Source organism: Daktulosphaira vitifoliae, unplaced genomic scaffold (genome assembly GCF_025091365.1).
Source record: "Daktulosphaira vitifoliae isolate Bord-2020 unplaced genomic scaffold, ASM2509136v1 Scaffold_2, whole genome shotgun sequence".
Lineage (NCBI taxonomy): Eukaryota > Metazoa > Arthropoda > Insecta > Hemiptera > Phylloxeridae > Daktulosphaira > Daktulosphaira vitifoliae.
Window position 1 is genome coordinate 26,316,820 of NW_026099573.1, and position 19,599 is coordinate 26,336,418.

The 19,599-nt window shown below is 25.9% G+C and overlaps 4 protein-coding genes across 7 annotated transcripts in view; 1 reads left to right on the plus strand and 3 right to left on the minus strand.

Moving 5' to 3' along the window:
- LOC126899739 (dihydropyrimidine dehydrogenase [NADP(+)]) overlaps window positions 1-3,823 on the minus strand; it is a 15,837-nt gene extending 12,014 nt beyond the window's left edge. Inside the window, exons 1-2 of one of the 4 annotated variants that reach the window (XM_050674889.1) lie at window positions 3,433-3,823; window positions 3,228-3,340 (exon numbers count right to left, since the gene is read on the minus strand). In XM_050674889.1, the coding sequence (XP_050530846.1) occupies window positions 3,228-3,296 (69 nt within the window). In that variant the 5' untranslated portion in view covers window positions 3,297-3,340; window positions 3,433-3,823. Of the gene's footprint in view, window positions 1-3,227; window positions 3,362-3,399 lie in introns of all 4 variants that reach the window. The other 3 variants (XM_050674885.1, XM_050674887.1, XM_050674886.1) reach the window with 3 other exon arrangements.
- Window positions 3,824-4,525: 702 nt separating this feature from the next.
- On the minus strand, window positions 4,526-8,545 carry LOC126899741 (uncharacterized). The gene is made up of 2 exons (XM_050674894.1): window positions 7,588-8,545; window positions 4,526-7,295 (listed from the first exon to the last, which is right to left on the minus strand). Exons 1-2 carry the CDS (start codon window positions 7,829-7,831, stop codon window positions 5,908-5,910), a joined length of 1,632 nt encoding a protein of 543 aa, XP_050530851.1. The 5' UTR covers window positions 7,832-8,545; the 3' UTR covers window positions 4,526-5,907.
- A 920-nt stretch (window positions 8,546-9,465) lies between these two features.
- LOC126899742 (zinc transporter 7) lies at window positions 9,466-11,435 on the plus strand. The gene is made up of 2 exons (XM_050674895.1): window positions 9,466-9,732; window positions 9,799-11,435. Exon 2 carries the CDS (start codon window positions 10,006-10,008, stop codon window positions 11,257-11,259), a length of 1,254 nt encoding a protein of 417 aa, XP_050530852.1. The 5' UTR covers window positions 9,466-9,732; window positions 9,799-10,005; the 3' UTR covers window positions 11,260-11,435.
- A 4,529-nt stretch (window positions 11,436-15,964) lies between these two features.
- LOC126898587 (mitochondrial ornithine transporter 1-like) lies at window positions 15,965-17,562 on the minus strand. Its single transcript, XM_050672797.1, has one exon. The coding sequence runs from the start codon at window positions 17,227-17,229 to the stop codon at window positions 16,228-16,230; it is 1,002 nt and encodes a 333-aa protein (XP_050528754.1). The 5' UTR covers window positions 17,230-17,562; the 3' UTR covers window positions 15,965-16,227.
- Window positions 17,563-19,599: the final 2,037 nt, after the last annotated feature.

Here is a 19,599-nt window from a genome sequence, read left to right on the forward strand (position 1 = left end):
ATATATATATATATATATATATATATATATATGTATATTATCATTAGATCCCGGGCATGTCACTTTTTTTAGTTTATTTTTTTATAATTTATTACTAAAATCGATAAAATTGAATGAATTATAAAATTTATTTTGTGTTTAGTACTCGAGTAATGATGAATATTACAGCTAGTCCTTGTATGTTGTGAATATGAAATATTTTTTTTATAGATTCTAGCAAAATAATTTATCTAAGTAGTATGGATACAATTCTCTCCTGTGTTGACGATTCAGATATAAAAAAATATCTTGTATGAATATAAACATAAAGTAGTTTTAAATAGATTGTTGAAGTTTCAATTTACATTTTACGATAACGTCTATAATGATTTTATTTATACAAATTAATGTGAGAGTAATTTAAAAACCAGGTTAGTGCAATTTTAAATATTTATTTATTTCATTTTAATACCAAGTATTAACTCTAATAAAAATTTCGAATGCGTTTATTTCGAATAAATAGGACAGTCACGGCGATGGTGTTAACCTCTAGATGCTTATAATTTAAGCATCCTTTGATTATATACATAAATGTGTTGAGTATATTTTTAAATATTATTGGAGATTTATTTTAAATTTTAGATTTTTAATAGGGTTAACTATATATTTTTTTTTAGTAAAATAAAAAGTGTTTTATTATCAACTTTAAATAATTGTTATATAATTGGCGGCAGAAAAATACGCTGATTAAAATTTTGAAAATTTATCTATTTCGTTTATGGTAGATTTTAATTATTAAATTAATTATTCAATAAGCAATTTATAATGTTATCTTTTGACGTATTGCGTATTCATATCAAGTAATACAATAAAATTGACACATAAACTATTATTTTTAAAATATTAAAAATTATATTGGATTCATGAGATAGCTATAATATAAAATAAGTGTAATACTTATGTATTACACTTATTATTATGCATGATAAAAATGATATAATTATGATTATAAAATTAAAGAAATTATTAATATTAAAATATACTAAAACTTAAAATTATAGATAGCTTAAATTTTTATAGAAAACGTTTTAAAATTAAAGTAATTTGTTTTTTAAGTATTTGAATATTTTTTATTCAATTAAATAGTATTTTTTTAGAGTAAACTTTTAAATATTTAAAAAGAAATCATGCATTTCTGAGCTATGATCGTGGACGTAGCTTGCAAAAATTGTCTGTCTGAACTATAATCCCATATTCTATATCATTAATTTAGATAAAAAAAAAACTGACAGGAAAGCATTTCTATTTTTTTTTTTTTTTTTGTAAATCTAGATCCCCTCATTCATAAATCTGATCCTGATTAGACCACTAATGTTGGGCACTTTTCCCGGTGAGTACACATTACTATGTATCTATAGTACTCACAGTCAAAAATATCAAGCTAGCCGAATTATTATAAAAAAATTAGAAGTTTTGAAATCCTAAACATATCAAATTAAAAAAAAACAGCGTTCACATTTTTTAGATATAAATTTAAATTTGGTATTAGTATTTTTATTTTTTTTTTTTTTGAACAGGGGTTAAGGTCGGAGATTTGATCTCAAATTGTCAAAATATTATTTAAAATGATATTTAATAAAGTTTATAAATTTCAGTCGTAATAAAACAAATTTATTTAAAGATTTCTATTGATTTTATTGCGTAGTAAAAATTAAAAATGGGTCGTTTGGACATTTAAAATATATCTTTGGTAGTTCAACAATCATTTGTAAAACGAAATCATCTATAAATGATTATTACTAACAAGAACATCTGTCCTTCGTGATATCTCATAAATGACCCCAAAGCTTTGTTTTTGTATTTTAAATACGCTAATATTCTTTGTGGGTCAACTATTGTATCAAACACCGGAGAATAAAGGCTATTACTTGTATAATAATCGCAATGTTTTAGGTGGGGAGAGAGATTAGTTTAAGCAAAATAATAGTTTATTTCAAACTATATATACAAACAATTCAAACTTCTTTTTCAAAAATCTACTCACTCAATACGTTTAAGGAAATAATAAACTCTAATAATTTTCATTCAGGCGCTTGCTGAGGGAGGATAGAATGAGGGGGGATATATCCTTCCATGGGATCAGCCACCATTCAAAATAATATAGTATAAGTTTGTTTTTTTTATCGATTTCGTTACGTCATCCTATGATTCTACCTATAAAATAGAACAAAAGATATTTTACTATCTACTATATTTATGTGGATAATAATTATTTTAAAAAATTACTAATTACTAATTAAGAACGATTTAAATAATTGAATCATTAAAAAAAACTAAAAATAATATTTTTTGTTTAACTTTTCTAATATAATATTATTATGTAAAAAAAGACTAACGCAAAATTAGGAGCTTATCCGTCAAGTTTAATTGTTTTTGTAAAACTTTAATCATGCGATTCATCAGAATTTTACAGGAAAAAAATGTGAACTTTCCACTAGAAAATTTTTGGGTTAATTCTCATAATTAAAATATTATATATACTATATTATATTATATGACTAATATATAGATAATTTTATGAGGAATTCAAATATATATATATATATATTGGTTATTATACGATAAAAAACTGAGGAAAGCGGAATTATGAAGAAACATTTATACATTATTTATAACTTTATGTATAGATTAAAGCACACATATACGTATACACAAAGCACAAAAATTTGAAACAGTAAAATTTTATTTCTATAAGGCTTTTATAATTCAGTTTTTTGTGAGTTTATAATAGCCCTACGTGCTTTTTGATGCTTAAAATATAGAGTAATCATAATTGGTGTATGACAATTATTTTATAATTTAGTTGGTTTTTTTTATTTTCAAACTGAGTGAACAATCATAATTTGCAAAATATTTGGTAATTTTTTTACAATAGTTAAATAATTTAGTAACCAATTGTCATACTTATTTAAAATTCTATTTGTTATTTATTTTACAATAAAAAAAACTTATTTCATATTTTTTACTTATAAGTATACTAATTTTTTTAGTATTTTAAACACGAATCCATTATAGTATTTACTTAACAAGATACCCAAAAGCTTATATAATAAGCACACTGAAAATAAAAAAGGTCATATGAGTAGAATAATTTTTATAATATTCCTCCCCATTTAAATATTCTAGGTACAGTACTGAGTCTTCATTAGATTACTATGTAAAACAAATAAATTTAATAATTAGAGAACCTCAATATCTGGTGTATCCTGAGAGTAGATGTTTTCACTTTTCAGTAAATCTGCTACTTTAGTGGCCATAATGATAATATCGATGTCGTTTCTTCGAGTCGCCAACCAGAAATCTGCAAAATAATTGAAATATTCTTTAAATTCGGATTTTTTTTAGAACTTTATTATTAACCTGGATGGATTTATAGGAATTCCGTGAACTCACCAACGACGAAAAGTAAAACAATCGTATCAGTTACACTGTTGAATAGCTGCTGGTTTTATGAAGACCGTGAAATTAATTATTCTTGATGTTGGAATGTAATAAAAAATATCATTAAAAGATCAGAAATCTATTTGTAGTACCTACAATCATATTGTTTAACTTTGCAACAATTGTGTGCTGTGACATTACTACAAAATGGGCGTTGCTGGATTATAATTTATTTATTAAATTCAATAATAAGTAAGAGCATACATTGAGTCCTAAATTGATATTGTCGTTTGAATCAGGTTGTGGGAGATTTTCATTAAAACAAAACGAAGTGGGGGCTATACTTATAGATGATCAACGTCATAACATCCACGTGATTATCAGCAGTAAAAGTAACTAATTTATGCACGAATCATCATATTGGTTAAAGAACGAGTAAATAAGTACTAATAACCTTCAGATAAGATAAAAATTCAAGTACTCTAAGAGAGTTTAATAATATTAAAAATGCATTATTGTTATTATATTTTAATCATATTTAAGTACAGCTCATTATTTAATCTAAATTGGATATCTAAAACATTATAAATGATTCAAGAAGAATAAAAGTTATATTGAATATTTAATCAGTTTTATATTCTAAGTAAGCATGGAATGGTACTAATAACTATTTTAACATATGAACATTATTAAAACTTAAAACATAAACCACAAGAATTATTAAAAATCATAATTAATAATTTTGAAAATAACTGTGGGGATTATAGTAACAGAAGTTAATTCTATTTTAACTGTTAAACAAAGTAAGTAAATAATTACAAAAATTAGTTTTCGTAATTAAATTGATAATACCAGGAAATAACATGTTGATTGTAAAGGTAATATTTTATTAAAAATAAATGTGAAAAATTTTATAAAAAATTACTTATGTTCTATGATCATTATATTATTTAATGAAATTTAATTTTTGAATGATATTAAATAACATAATAATTTTCATTGATATTGGTAAAAAAAAACACATCTATAACTAAAAATAATGATAAATTCTGGTTCAAGCATTTAATAGTAAATGCAATTGTAATAAAAATTAAAACATCAATAAAAGGGCATAATTTTTACTGAAATTTAAAATTAAATTAATATTAAAAAGATAACAAAACAAAATATTTCCTTTTAAATAAAATTCTAAGTTACAAGAATAAATAAAATAGGTTTTTATGATTACTCTATGCATAACAGTAACTCACAAAAATAATAAATATTTCTTATACAAATAAAATTAAATAAAAATAATAATTTAAATTTGAATAAAAAAATATACATACATATAACCTTATTTAGTAATTAAAGTACAATTTCAACAACCTTATCTTAATACGGTTCTTAAAAATATTAGTTAATGAAATATACACAGGATGATTTATGAAGCATACTACCCCTATTTTCTTTAATTAATGTTTTTATCATAAAAATGTAAAGATAAAAATTAAATTAATTTTTATGAACCATGGTAAAAGTAACGTTTATTGTAAGAAAAAATGTTTCCTAAGAGTAGATTTTAGGGATAACTGTTAAATGGAACGCCGTTATTATTTTTTTACATATAAAATGGAGAATGTTCAAAAAATAATATTTTGATTGGTCGATTACCAATTTTATATTATTTCTTATTGAGTTATTATAATTTTTAGTTATAAGCAAAAATAGGCTTCACATTATAGAAGAATTTTCACCCGTGTGTTATGGTAAAAATGAAGTGTCGCTCAACACTATCTCATTTCTCACCTTTTCTAAATCTTTGAATTCTAATATCTCAAAAATTGGATATTGACCAGTCAAAATATTATTTAGAACATTTTCTATTCAATAATAATAATAATAACAAGTTCCTGTTTAACTTTTGATATTTACTCTTGATCTACCCTTAGGAATAATTTTTTTTTACAATAAACTTTACATTTACAATAGTTTATAATAATAAATTTTAATCTATACAACTTTATGAGAAAATCATTATTTAATAAATAAAATTTGCTTGATAAATCACTTATATATTAACTTATAAATTTTGGTAAAACTTTTAATAAAAAAATAAATATTATATGATAAAATTTTTAAGGATAAAAATGTATCAATGAGTATATTATGGACCCATGTAAAATATCTAACATAATAGTATACAAAATATATAACTATAACATAAATAATCAATATTACAAAAGATAAGTAAATTTTTGTTATTGCTAATGTAACATTTATTTAGAAAAATGTGGAAGTGATAATTTCAAAGGAAATAATGCATATTATAATCTAAAAAATAAACTCATATTTTCATTAAAACATATCATTAAGTAAATTAAGTTAATAAAAGTACAAGTTCTATGTGAGTAGTTTATGCAAGTTTCAACATCATAATATACTAAACTTTAACTAATAACTTTTTTTATTCAACAACTTATAGCTTGAAATTTAAAGTTCAGCCTTTCATTTGCATTTAGTACGTCCATCCATTAATCTTCGCCATAGGTCAAATTGCTCATGATATTTTACCATGTGAATTGAAATTATATTATTATAAGCTAATTTTTGTTTTGTATATAATGTTTTTCCATTTGATAATGTTGCTTCATCCACATTTAGTTTTGATTTATTAGAAAAACAGATTGATTTTTCAAGTTGACGACCACTTAAACGTTTATTAGCAAAAGCTTCATTATGTTTACGTGGAATGCCTAAACTTTGTGCAACAATACCAGTGAGGAAAACATCTTCTAATTTCAAATATGGCAAATTAGAAATAATTTTTGATTGATTAGTAGATGATAAATTAAGAGCTGTTTTATCAGTTATACCTAAAGCACGCTCATAAAGTGGTTTCACAGTACCTCGAGATAAAAGATAAGCTGGTCCTGTACAAAAGTCAGGATATACAGGTTTTTTATACTGCTGACGACTTACAAAATACTTGGAAGAAGGCTGCCTGATTGGTTTCCAATTCTTGGCTAATCGACCCCAAATAACAGGTTCATCACTCACAAGAGAAATTTGAGGATTATGAGAAAATGATAAATCAGAAGAAACCAATGTATTATTTTTAGTCAAGTTAGAATTTTTAACTAAAGTTTTAGTTTGTTTTTTGTCAAGTAACACATCTTCAGGTTTTTTTCTTTTTTTTTTCCATTCGTTTATTTCATAATTATGAATGAATAATAATAATCTTTGAACATCAATAAACATATCATCATCAGTTTTCAATACATAATGTGCTGATGGACAAAATTCTTGTATCCATTCTAAAGCTGCTATTGATTTGAGAGTTAAATTAGAATAAGTGTCTCTAACATTTGTTTGTACTATGTCTCTATATTTCCTATTTTCTAATAGAATTCTTTTTTGAAGTTCCCAATCAATGTCTGGTGATAAATTTTCATCTGACAAGTTTATAACATTTTCATCATTGTCACCAGCAATTGGAGAAAAATATTCCCAAGAATTATCATTTATTTCTCCATTTTTTTTAGCTTTAGGCGCATCAGTTTTGTTAGGAATGCCTAGTAAAAATGCTGTAGATACATGATCTCCATAACGGGACATCCAAGTCATTCGAATAGCTTTACGATTTTCTGCATGATTATGTGCTACACTACTTGTAATTATTATTAATAATCGAGTGCGTTCAGTACATATATTTCTACCTTCTAAACGAAAACCTTTTTCATAAATTTCAGCAGATGTTGTAGCCAAATTTTTTTTAGATGTTGAGCCTTCAGTAAACTTTTTTACTTTTTCATTTGTTATTACACTTTCATTTCCCTGAGACTTTTTATCAGTTAAGTGGAGAGCTGAAATAAAAGAACTTTGAGATATTGAATCTGAAACAGATTTATACAAATCAAATAATTATCATATATTTTAGGAGGTAATTTTTTTTTTATTAATAAATAATTTAACAGAAAAAAATAATGAATAATAAAAAAATTGTAATTATTAGTGAAATACTTTATTCTAAAGTCAACAACTCATAGAAATAATTCAGACTAGTTTCAAGTTCAAGTATTAATTATTATACTCTCAATACAAATAGAATAAAAACTCTAAATGGTCTATACTTTTCAATTATTTAATCTATTATTATTAATACTAAATTACCTAAAAATTACTTACTATCATCTCCAACAGGTACTACTAACAAATAATTTGATGATGTGTTAGTTGAACTAGAGTAAAGCCCGCTATAGTATATTAAAAACATCAAAGTTAAAATAGTAATTCCTCCTAATGTTGTCGTTTTTTTCTTCTTTTGATTAGCAACAGACGACACTGTCATCATTAAAATACTAGCAGTAGATCCCATGGTAGAACCTACAGCTGAAGTATATCCTCGATATCGTTCAAAACGCCACCACATCTCCAAATTTGATTAGACTAATCTTAAATTTATGTGATAGCTTGAGCTACTTTTAATGTATGTACAACAGTACATACATCAATTTTTTTTTATCAAAAAGAAACATTGATGTAACACAATAAAAGTCCTTCACAGTTGGAACATCATGAAAATCTTCTATGCCCACAATTCTTTAAGATATTAGGTTTTATATACATATATTTCAACTTCCACCACGAAGATTGTATTTGAAACTTGTAAGGTGATGAACATTGAAATATTAAAGATAAAGACATGTCGTTCTCAATTATTCTGCTTAATGAATTATATTATGTTTATAGTACGAAATTCAATAGTAGACACTTTTAATAAATTAAAATAATATGGATATTCATAAAATCAATTGAGGATTAGGAATCATTATTTAATTTCATTTGAAGATATTGTAAATAAAACACGATAGAAAAAATTACATATTGTACAGACTAATAAATTTAAAACATAACTAATTTAACTTTAAACTAATAAAAATACTTTATTTTTTAAGTGTCTAAAAATATCAATAATAACATTTGTATAAAAAATAAAAATTCCACTCCAAAAATAGTTGATTATTTTAAATTATCACTAAATATAAAATAAAAAAATTCATGCCAGCTCGTATGTGATATTAATTATCATAGTAGATATATATTAAAACATTATTTTTCGATAGTTATCACTATGATAATAAATGTCGAGGTTGGACCCCTAAAGGTATAAGTTGATGATATCATGCTGAGGTAACGGGCTATCGTCAATCGACACGTACTACCTAAGTACTATAAGCTACCACATAACTGTTACTCTTGCATAATAGTTAATTCTTATTGCAAAATTAGCCCATCTTGACATTCCAGCTCCGAACTTTAACTCTAAAAAATCTGTGAATACTGTGAATAATGGTTATACCGTTATAATTGGCTTTATAATACAATAAATAATATCAATATTCATAAAATATTTACTGATTTTTATATAATTATAAATGTGGTTTCAATAATAAGAGAAAAGATTATTTTTAATAATATACTCAAAAAAAAGTTTTACCCCCAATCCTCCAAATGAAAAAAATTATATTATTATGAATTACTTCATTTCATACTCTGATATCAATTAATACGAATGATTTAATACAGTTATATTACATTCGTTTACTCATATATTATAATTCGAAAACATTTTAGCTTCGATGCGAAACTGAGAAGGTATTAATTTTACTATATGTTTTTTTTTGTGTTTGTGAACACTCAATCTCAGCTCTCACTGGACCGATTTCGATGAACAATACGTCAAAAGATCACATATTGTATCTAGTCGAAGATATTACCCTCAAAATTTTTTATAATAATTATCATATGATCAAATATAATTTACAAGAAAATTATTGATTAACTAAAGGGAACAAAATGATTAATAGAGGAATTTATTTAAACATCAAAATAATATTGAAATATTTTTAAACATATTAAATACGTTTTACCAAACGGTACACGAATTCTACATTGATAGAATAACGAAATAAATACATTTTCTAAGTTATTTTAATCGAAAATTTATTTCTTCCATTAAGTTAAAATTTTTGATAGCGTGTAATCAAATTCATGAACATTTGTGATAACCGGCCTTCGTAACAATTCAATCACACTATCCACGTCGCCGCTAGTCAGTCAATTAATTAGTTAATTTTCATTTGCAATACGATTTTTCCCCCATTCCTTGAGTAAACAAATTTTATTCGTTATTTAGTTGACCGTATTTGAACTACAACAATAATAACGACATTAAGAGCAACACAATAACATTTTTGTGTTGTAGTCGTCTCTTATAATTATCGCTACTAACAAACATCGACGTTAAAACAACTTGCAATCGTTTTACAGGTTTGAATATATCTCTTCAAAATATTTTAAATACTCATTTAAAAACCTCCCTTTTTTTTTTAACAGGAATGTTTTTTATTATGAGTTATTATTTACATTATTGTTAAAATGGGTATTATCTACGTCCATTCAAATTTTTTCTACATCTACCCGAACTGTTATAACATCATTTCAACAGCATCTGTTCTGACTTGGTCATAGGTTTTTTTTATGTTATAATTAAATACTGTTAGAAATTTACACATTCAAAAGAAAATACTGATTTCATTGACCATGATTCCTTTATCAACTAAATCAATAAGTGGAGTAAATTCAAAACTGCCTCTGATGAGTCGATTTAAGGATGCTGTTAGATCTACATTGTCTGACAAAAACTCAAGAAATCTATTAGCATTCTTAGTACTAAACTTTACATTTGCATTTGTTGAGTTTGCTTATGGTTGTTGGACGAACAGTTTAGGACTTATAAGTGATTCATTTCATATGTTTTTTGATTGTACTGGTTTAATTGCTGGTTTAGCTGCTCAAATTGTGAGTCGATGGCCAGCTGATGACTCATATTCTTACGGATACAAACGTGCTGAAGTTCTTGCTGGCTTTGTAAATGCTTTGTTCCTATTGTTTATTGCATTTTTTATACTCGAAGAAGCTGTTGAACGAGCTATTGAACCTCCAGAAGTACATCACGAACGTTTGTTCTTAATATCTGTTTTAGGCTTACTAGTAAATTTAGTTGGAATTTATGCTTTTCAACATGGAGGGCATGGGCATTCACATGGAGGAGGTGGGCATGGTCATTCACATGGTGGAGGACATGGTCATTCACATGATGGAGGACATGGTCATTCACATGGAGGAAATAGCTCTGGGCATTCTCATTTTGATGGAGAAAACCGTAGAAGAGAAACTAATTTATTACTTCAAAATAGTAATATAAATCATTCATCCTCATTTTCTATACCTATGTATAGTAATGGCAATAGCAATAATTGGCCAGACGATTCCTCTTCACATAGTCATTACCAAAGCTCAAATAGTTCTGGAAAATCACACCTTATGAAAGGTGTTTTCTTACATATTTTAGCTGATACTTTAGGTAGTGTTGGTGTTGTTATCAGTGCCTTACTTATGCGAGCATTTGGCTGGATGAGAGCTGATCCAATATGTTCAATGTTTATTGGATGTTTGGTTGGTGTAAGTGTTATACCATTATTAAAAGATTCTGCATGTGTTTTAATGCAGCGTACACCTGTAGAACTTGAAGAAAAAAATAATTCTAATTCAGGAACATCAATATCAGTTCTTCAGCAGTGCTACAGGAAATTAAAGGCAATTCAGGGTGTTTATGGTGTGCAAGAACCAAGATTTTGGACTTTATGTTCCGATTCGTATGTTGGATGTATTAAATTAGAAGTCAATGGTGCAGAAGTAGATGCTCGATTTGTTGTTAGACAAGCAGAACAAATATTTGCCCAAGTAGGAGTTCGACATTTATATGTACAATTGGATTATACACCAGTAACCTAAAAGCAACAATTTTAATCAAACCACAAGTTTAAAATTTTCTTTTGATGTAAATAAACATGTTTAAATTGCAAGGCAAGTGATAATAGAAAAAGTGTAACATTACTTTAAAGGTTATCAATTTTCTATTTTATTCCTTGTATATAATTTTGTTTATTTTATTATAAAATTTAAAAATATTTAGAATTTGTTTTGATTTAATTCTATTTATGTGTTATTATTATGTTGTGTTTTACTAATTAAATTACATTCCACAAACATCTTGGCTGTAACTTAGGTTTATCCATAATTTAGTTTAATTAAATTTTTATAATAGGTGAAACAATTTTTTATTGTTATATTATATTATGCTTTTCCATGTTTATCTAATAAAAGTATAGTTTTCTACAACATATTCAAATATTTAGGAAAAATTATGACATCAAATAGAAATATATTAAAAAGGATAAAATTTAAAATGTTTAATTAAATTTCTTTTAATAAGTATATCTAAATAAACTGATAATAAATCATGAACTTCAAATAAGAAAATAACTATATTTTATAGTTTATTTCAAATGGCAACTAAAATAAATAAATAACATAGAGCTGATCATTTAAAAAACATTATAATTTTACTAAATAAATTTGTTTAATTTATAATACCATTAATACCATGATATAGAATTAAAAATTTTTAATTTTTCTATGAAAATTTATTTAAAAGTTTAATAAATAACCATTTTTTGAGTTAATAAAAACTTAATTATTTTTAATATGAAGATTTATTTATTTGTACAAGTAAAATGTACTCATATACTAAACGCAATTGTTTTAAATCTGTATTATACAGTGCTCGAATTGGGGGGGTGCGCAGGGGGACGTAACTCCTCTACTTTTTTTTAAATTTTTTTGCGCACCCCAACTACTTTTTTTTATGAGGACGGTGGAAAATACCACCTCTTTTTTTTTTTTTTAAAATATTAGTATGATAACGAAATATAATTTATTAATAAATATTAAATAAAGTAATGAGTAAAAAAAAAAAAAGGTCTTCAAAATGCTAGGGACGCAGTTTTCAAATTGTTTTTGAAGTTGAGCTCCCCTACTTATTTTTGGCCAATTCGAGCACTGGTATTATATTATTAGTTTAGTTTCTCATTAAATCACCAGTAATTCTATAAAATACAATTCTGTGCAACATTTACAGTTAATTAAATTACTTGTAAGAATGACATTTTAAACGCATATTCAGAACACAATAGGTATAAGTAACACTTATTTAATATCATGAAAATTGAGTTCAATATTTTCATTTTCCGTATACCATGTAAAAATGAAAGCTTTAACACATTCATGTAAAAATACGTTATTTGCATTTGTTATGCGACTTATATCCATTATATTTTAAGCGCCTCATTTATAACAATGACAAACAAAAAATAAAGTGGTTTGTAATTTTGACAAAACCCACCTATTTTTATGAATTTTATTACGCTGAATCCAAATTATTTCATTGATCGTAATTGAATCAACAATATCATTTAAGTTCTCAAATCCTAAATTTTTTAAGAAAATTTCAAAACCTCATATTCATAGATAAAGGAAATATTGATATTTTTATAGAATAGGACAACTAGCTCATCTCATATTATCGTAAGAAGTTTTAATTTCAAGTTAATTTAGCTTGGACACCTTGAAACCAAATTAAAATAATAAGTATATTTACTAATTATTAAATAATGTCTTTTTATAATATTAAAGAAAATATTTAATTATAAAAAAATAGTTATGAAGAAGTTAAAAATATTCATAATTGAAGTTAATATTATAGGAGTATAATTTTCAATTAAATTAGTAACAAGAAAAATTGAAGTCTAAAATTAAAATTATTTAAAAAATAATTAAAATGACTTCTTACTGTTTATTTTGGCTAGTAAATAATGTGGTTATTGAATCAATAATTATTTTTTTGTATCAGTTTTTTAATTAATTAATCTTTTTTTTAATTATGTACAAGTAATGATACAATGCAAACAAAACAACAATCAAACTTGAATGCAGCGCAGTTAATGAAATCGCAAACGGATCAATTAAAATTAGCTAAATGTTGTATAATCGATTTGAATTCGGAAGCCTTAAAACGCATACAATTTAGTGAATCAATAATAGGGAAAAAGGTAGAATTAATCCGTTGTCAATTTAATAAGCATAGAAATTGCATTAAAAATTTGACGAAAACAAATATGACATTACTATCAGAATTAAAGAATAAATTGGAAGAACGTTTACAAAATAAAAGAATCGATACATTAAAACAAAAACAGCTAGTGTTAAAAAAAACGTTGAGTTTATTAAAAGAAAAACTTTGTGAGACAAATAAGAAATGGCATGAACTTAGTCAACACATTGAAAAATTAAAAAGAAATCATCTTGTTATACAACACATTATTATGTTATCATCTACTAAAAACAGCAACGAATACAAAAGGAATAATTGTGAACTGTGAATGTAATTTTAACATGAATAAAATCGTTTGACTTTTTTTAAGGTAAATGTAGTTTATAATTATGTGTTTAGCTTGAAAAATTGTTTATGAAGAAGTTAACATTTAATATACACCGCCTTATTGGGAAAAAAGGGGTCACCAAGATTTTTATCTAAAGGACACTCTGGATGACTTTTTTTTTATTTTACTCTTATCAAAAATTATTCCTCTGTGTAATATTTACGTAAGGATCCAAATCCTAAATTATAATGATTTGAATGAACTTTTTCAAAAAGTGCTCCCTTTTTCGTAGACGTCATTTTTCAACACCAAATTTGCATTTAAAATCAATTTTAAATTATTTGATGAACCAAATGAAGTCATTATATAAAAAAAGTACTCCAGTACTATAATGTATCCGATATAAATCGCTATTGTCTAAAAATTGTCTGATAATCGTTTCAAATAGAGGTACCTGACAAACCTAAGAATTTTTGGACTATTTATAAATAAACTGTATATATTATTTTGACCTATTTAATAAATTACGTGACCCATAGTTTAAAGCTGTTATTATATTAGTTTTTTATAATAATATTATAATTAGCCTCATTACCCCAGTCAAAAAATTAAATTATTTTAATCGGCTCTACTATAACTACACTAACTTCTCGCCGAATATTCACTCATTAATCAATGACGCTAACACTCATCTCATTTACGTGGATACTGTGCGAACCAGTAATCACCTGATAAATTATCAGCCTCATGGTGCCTCAGTTGTCGTGCTACAACATTAACTTTTGACATATTTTTCTTAAAATTAACTAATAAATAAAATGAAAAAAATTGCAAATAATATTCAATGTAAATACTTCAAATCACATAATGTTAATTTAAATATTTTTTACCAAAATGTTCATGCCCTAAAAACTAAAGTTGTAAATCTTAGAACCTACAGGCCTCTTTTCTACATGTATGGTATTTTAGTCCTAACGAAAACTTAGTTATCTCTCGATATTTCTAATAGCGAATTTGGTCTAACTGGTCATTATATAACGAGGCTCGATTGAAATCCCAAAAATAGTTCTCACTCTCATGGTAGTAGAGTGCTTAATGCTTATAAGTTTTCAATCAGATCATTACTAAGATCACTTTCCCTTATATTTTCGTTCCTTATCATATCTTCTCTAGTCACTACACTCATCTATCTAAGCATCACCTCTGCTACACTAATTCTCTGCTATATTCCATTGTCAACTGTCCAACACTCTGAACCATACATCATAGCTGGTTTCACTACAGTCTTATAGAATTTACTTTTTAGCCTCATTGAAAGTACTTTATCACATAACACACCCGACGCTTCTTTCCACTTAAAACACCTGCACTTAATACTGTGTCTTACATCCTCGTCAATAGCCCCGCTCTTTTGCACAACTGATCCTAAATACTTAAAACTTTCCACCTCTCCTATCACGTCTTCACTTATTGTAACTGAATTTCTGATTTCACTTACCTCGTGTTCCCCTTTGTCAAACTCGTATTCTATATACTCTGTCTTACTTCTACTTATTCTTGAAACCTTTTCTTCAAGAGCTAATCTTCAAAACTCTAGTCTTTGATTAATTGCCTCCCTATTTTCTACTATTAACACTATATCGTCATGCACAACAACATGTACCATGTTACTTCTCTAGTAATTTCATCCATTACTAAAGAAAATAAGTAAGGGCTTAAAGCAGAACCTTGGTGCACTCCTACTTTTACCCTAAAACCTTCTGTTACTCCTACACTTTTTGCCCTGGTACAAGTGCCATCATACACATGTTCTATTATATTAATGTACCTCTCATTAATACCCACTTTAAAACCTCTCCGGTACTCCATCATACGCTTTCTCCAAATCTATAAATACCATACACAACTTTTTCTTCATTTCCCTAAACTTTTCTATTAGTTGCCTAACACAAAATAGTTTGAGAATTAAAATTAATGTTATGAATTTGAAAACTATACCTTTTTATTATTTTGAGTGAAACACTTGAAAGATATAACATTTAAGTATTTTCTATATCTTAATGAACCTACACAAGATAAGTTAATGAGATAAATAAAATTGTTAACTATTGTAGTATTGTTAAATTTTTTTATATAATAAAATAACACATTAAATATTTTGTAATTAAGTCTCACAAAGAAATTGTTAAAAAATAAAACGATAAATTTCTAGCAAACTATTAAGGAAAAAAATTGATTTATATTAATTAAAAAATGATTACATTTTAACTATATACTATTAATATTTAATTAAATTATTGTCAATTTTCATTGTCATTGACAAAGTACTACTAAAAAAAATAAACTTAAAAGTATGCTAATAATTAGCTAACTAATATTAATAGCTACATGTATTATTCATAATAATAATTAGGTAACAAAATAACAGAATTCTTAAAGATAATGGAAGATAATGGATAATATTTATAACAGCAAATGCATATCAAAATAAACTGTTCAAAAATGATTTAGTATACTCAATCGCAAGGAACATAACCGCAGAAGCTGGTATTGTACGTACTATTGTTGGTTTTAAACCACTATACAATGCCCCAATGCCTTCTTGCCGTATTACTTTCAACACAGTTCCAAAAAATGGAGTTTTAACACTATTATTTCTTGAACCTGTTGTAGTCTTAGCAATTTTGTTATCAGAAGAACAAGCCTGAATTCGTGATTTAATTGCATCAACAGGATATATAGTTGTCCAAAGAGCAGCTCCTGCTGCTGCACCTGCTGCCATTGTAGCTAGAGGACTGCATTGTTGATTAGGAACACCTTCAGTAGATGATGGTAAAAGTAGTTTGCGAGTTCCTTCATATGCTCCAAAAAATACAAAATATCCAGGCATTTCACGAGCTACTGTTGATCCAAATCCTCGGTAGTAACCTTTAAAGCCATCAGTTTTAAATATTTCTTGAATAACGCGTACTGCACTTATCTGACCTTTCATACCATTACCATTAGAAGTATCAGCTGCTTGAAGCCGAACTTTTATAAGTTCTGTAGGACAAAGTGTAAAAGATGAAAAAAAAGATGCAAAACTTCCAGCAACAGCATTTGCCATAGGGCTTAAATGATCAATTCCAGGTAATCCTAATGTATGTGCTACTATAGATTGACAAGCACCATAAGTTGCAAAGAGAACAGAATTTTCTGCTACATTAGCGACTAAAGCTGGTGTAGTCCCAACATACAATGCTCTTACAAATGCTCGATATGGGTAATGTGGAACAGATTTTGCAGCCTGCCTTTTTACTGAAAGTACACAGTCAACCATTCCACGGTAAGCTTGAGGTTCTAATTGCATACGTACTTTAACAGTGTCTAAAGGTTGTCCCACATAAACAAGGGCTACAGCTCCAACACTTCCAGCCACAAAACCTATAGCACCTTCTCTGAATCCTTGTGCTGTATTATTATGATCAATTTCGGGTAACGTCATCGAGTGTAAATAATTCTAACGGAAAAAAAAAATAAATTAAATCGTCGTTATATTATATTAAACAAACGATGGACAACATAAGTTGAAAAAAAAATTCACAAGTAAAATTACATTGCTTCCTTTATTTAATTAACAATCAACTATTTAAAAACAAAAAGTGATAAAATACGATACTGTTTGTTAATGTCATTTTTAACAGCCAATAAATTCTATTGCGATATTATCCACGAATATTGCACGTGCAATAATAATTCAAGAACTGATTAAATTATATCAATTTCAACCTTCCGGCTCTTTCTGATAATGATAACATTTCTGGACACTGCAGCCAAGTAACTAATAAAAAATCTTACGTATAAAGTTCGAAAAGGACATTATGTACGTCATTTCATTTTATTATGTTAAATAACATGACGTAGTATAATAATTATTATTAATAATAATAATGAATAATTATTGATTTATTTTTAAGTACATGATACACACTACATTGAATATAAATATATATATATATCAATCTTGGTTTTTTTAGTTACAACTTTAATTGTATTGTATCTAATAACGCCGAGATTTAAAATGAAATTTAAAAACATTAGTCTGTTTTAAGTAAATAGTAATCATCGTAAGTAACATAACTTTTACCCATTTGACAGTTAACAAAAACTTAAAAAATAGTACAAAAAGTTTTAAAACTCAATGGTGCAACTAGGAAGGTCAGAGGGTTGTATTCACGCACTGATGTGAATACCAATTCATAAAATTTTAATTATAGATATTTCCCTTTTTTATAATTTGTAAAGGTTTTTGAGTTTTAAGACATTAATTTTTGCAATAGCTTTTTGTATAAAATAAAATAGTCATCTAAATTATTTGAAATTAAAGTATCATTTAAAAAATATTCTGATTGTAAAAACTTGTATTCAGAATTAATGCTTATTAAATATTAATTCTATCGATATTAATAGTATTATATATTATTAAGTATTGTTTAAAAAGGTAAAAAAATATTTTTTAATTTTAATTAGTGATGATAAGAAATGTTTTATTATTACCAATTTAAATATATTTAAATAAACAAAAATACTATAAAGTAAAATAGTTATTTATGAATTTGTTTAGCTTTAAAAACATTAGGTATGAGATTGTATACAAATGATTTATAATAAAATGTATAGCAGTTATAATTAGTAAAAAAAATATCATTAATAATTACAATATTAAACTTAAAATGTTTTTATACATTTATTAGTCAAATTGGAATTAAAAATATTTTCTGAAATCATAATACTTTTTATGCACAATTGTAATAATTTATATTTCATACATATTTTAAGTAGGACATCTTATTTGTCACAAAGTTAATAATTAATTATAATTTTAGTTTCATACAAATTAATATATTAGTTAAATTTATTGTTTGTAAAACTTAAATATTTGTGACCTGATTAGAATTTGTGCTATTGATAAGTACAACGAATAAGCTTTTATTACTTTTTAATAACTTTTTAGTAACTTTTTATTACTTTTCAGATCAAGAATAAAATTTATTCTCCGATTACACTTAGAATGTTTATAAATTTACTAAGTAGTGTTTCAAGCCAAATTTTCGATCTTTTGATGTTATAAGAAGAGTAAAACCTAAATCCAAATACCTAATAATCTCTAAGTTGAATATTTTAAGTTACTGTCTTATTCGTTGCACATGGTGATATGTTTATGTGTGTTGTGTGAAAAATGTTACATCAACGAACAGGTTAGCAGATATCAAATTGTGTACACTCCACTCTCCGCCCTTTCTAGCTCACTAATTCTCTGAATGCTACTAAACGTATCATTGTCTATTAAACTGTCAAATGTAGGCTCAATAACTGTGATAATACAATTATCTTAGTTGCTATATATCTGACCGACTTTAACCCCTCACAAAGGCTCGAGACTTCTAGGCGCTTTTGTCAGTCTGACTGGTTCGATGCGACGGTTGTCTGGGAATAGCTAAGTCGGAGTTGTCAGTTATTTCTCATCCGTTCATATCGTTAGTTTTTTTTGTTATGTGCTCTACAACATATTTGTTTGTTTATTATAAATTTTTTTTAGCGAGTGTCCGCTACATTATAGATATATAAATTGTTTAGTTTTCATAGCGTTGATCAAACCAGTCTCCTGTTTGTAGTCCTTCGGGATTGGTAATGTATATGCATACTACCTGTCACGTTTATATAATAGTTATACTTTTGTATTAATTTATATATATTTTTGTAGCCTTGCTACATACATAATTTATCATATTATATTGCCAATATAATATTGGTGATTTATATTATTATAACAATGTGGTTACGTAGTGCATTTTATTTTTGGGGTATCCCAACG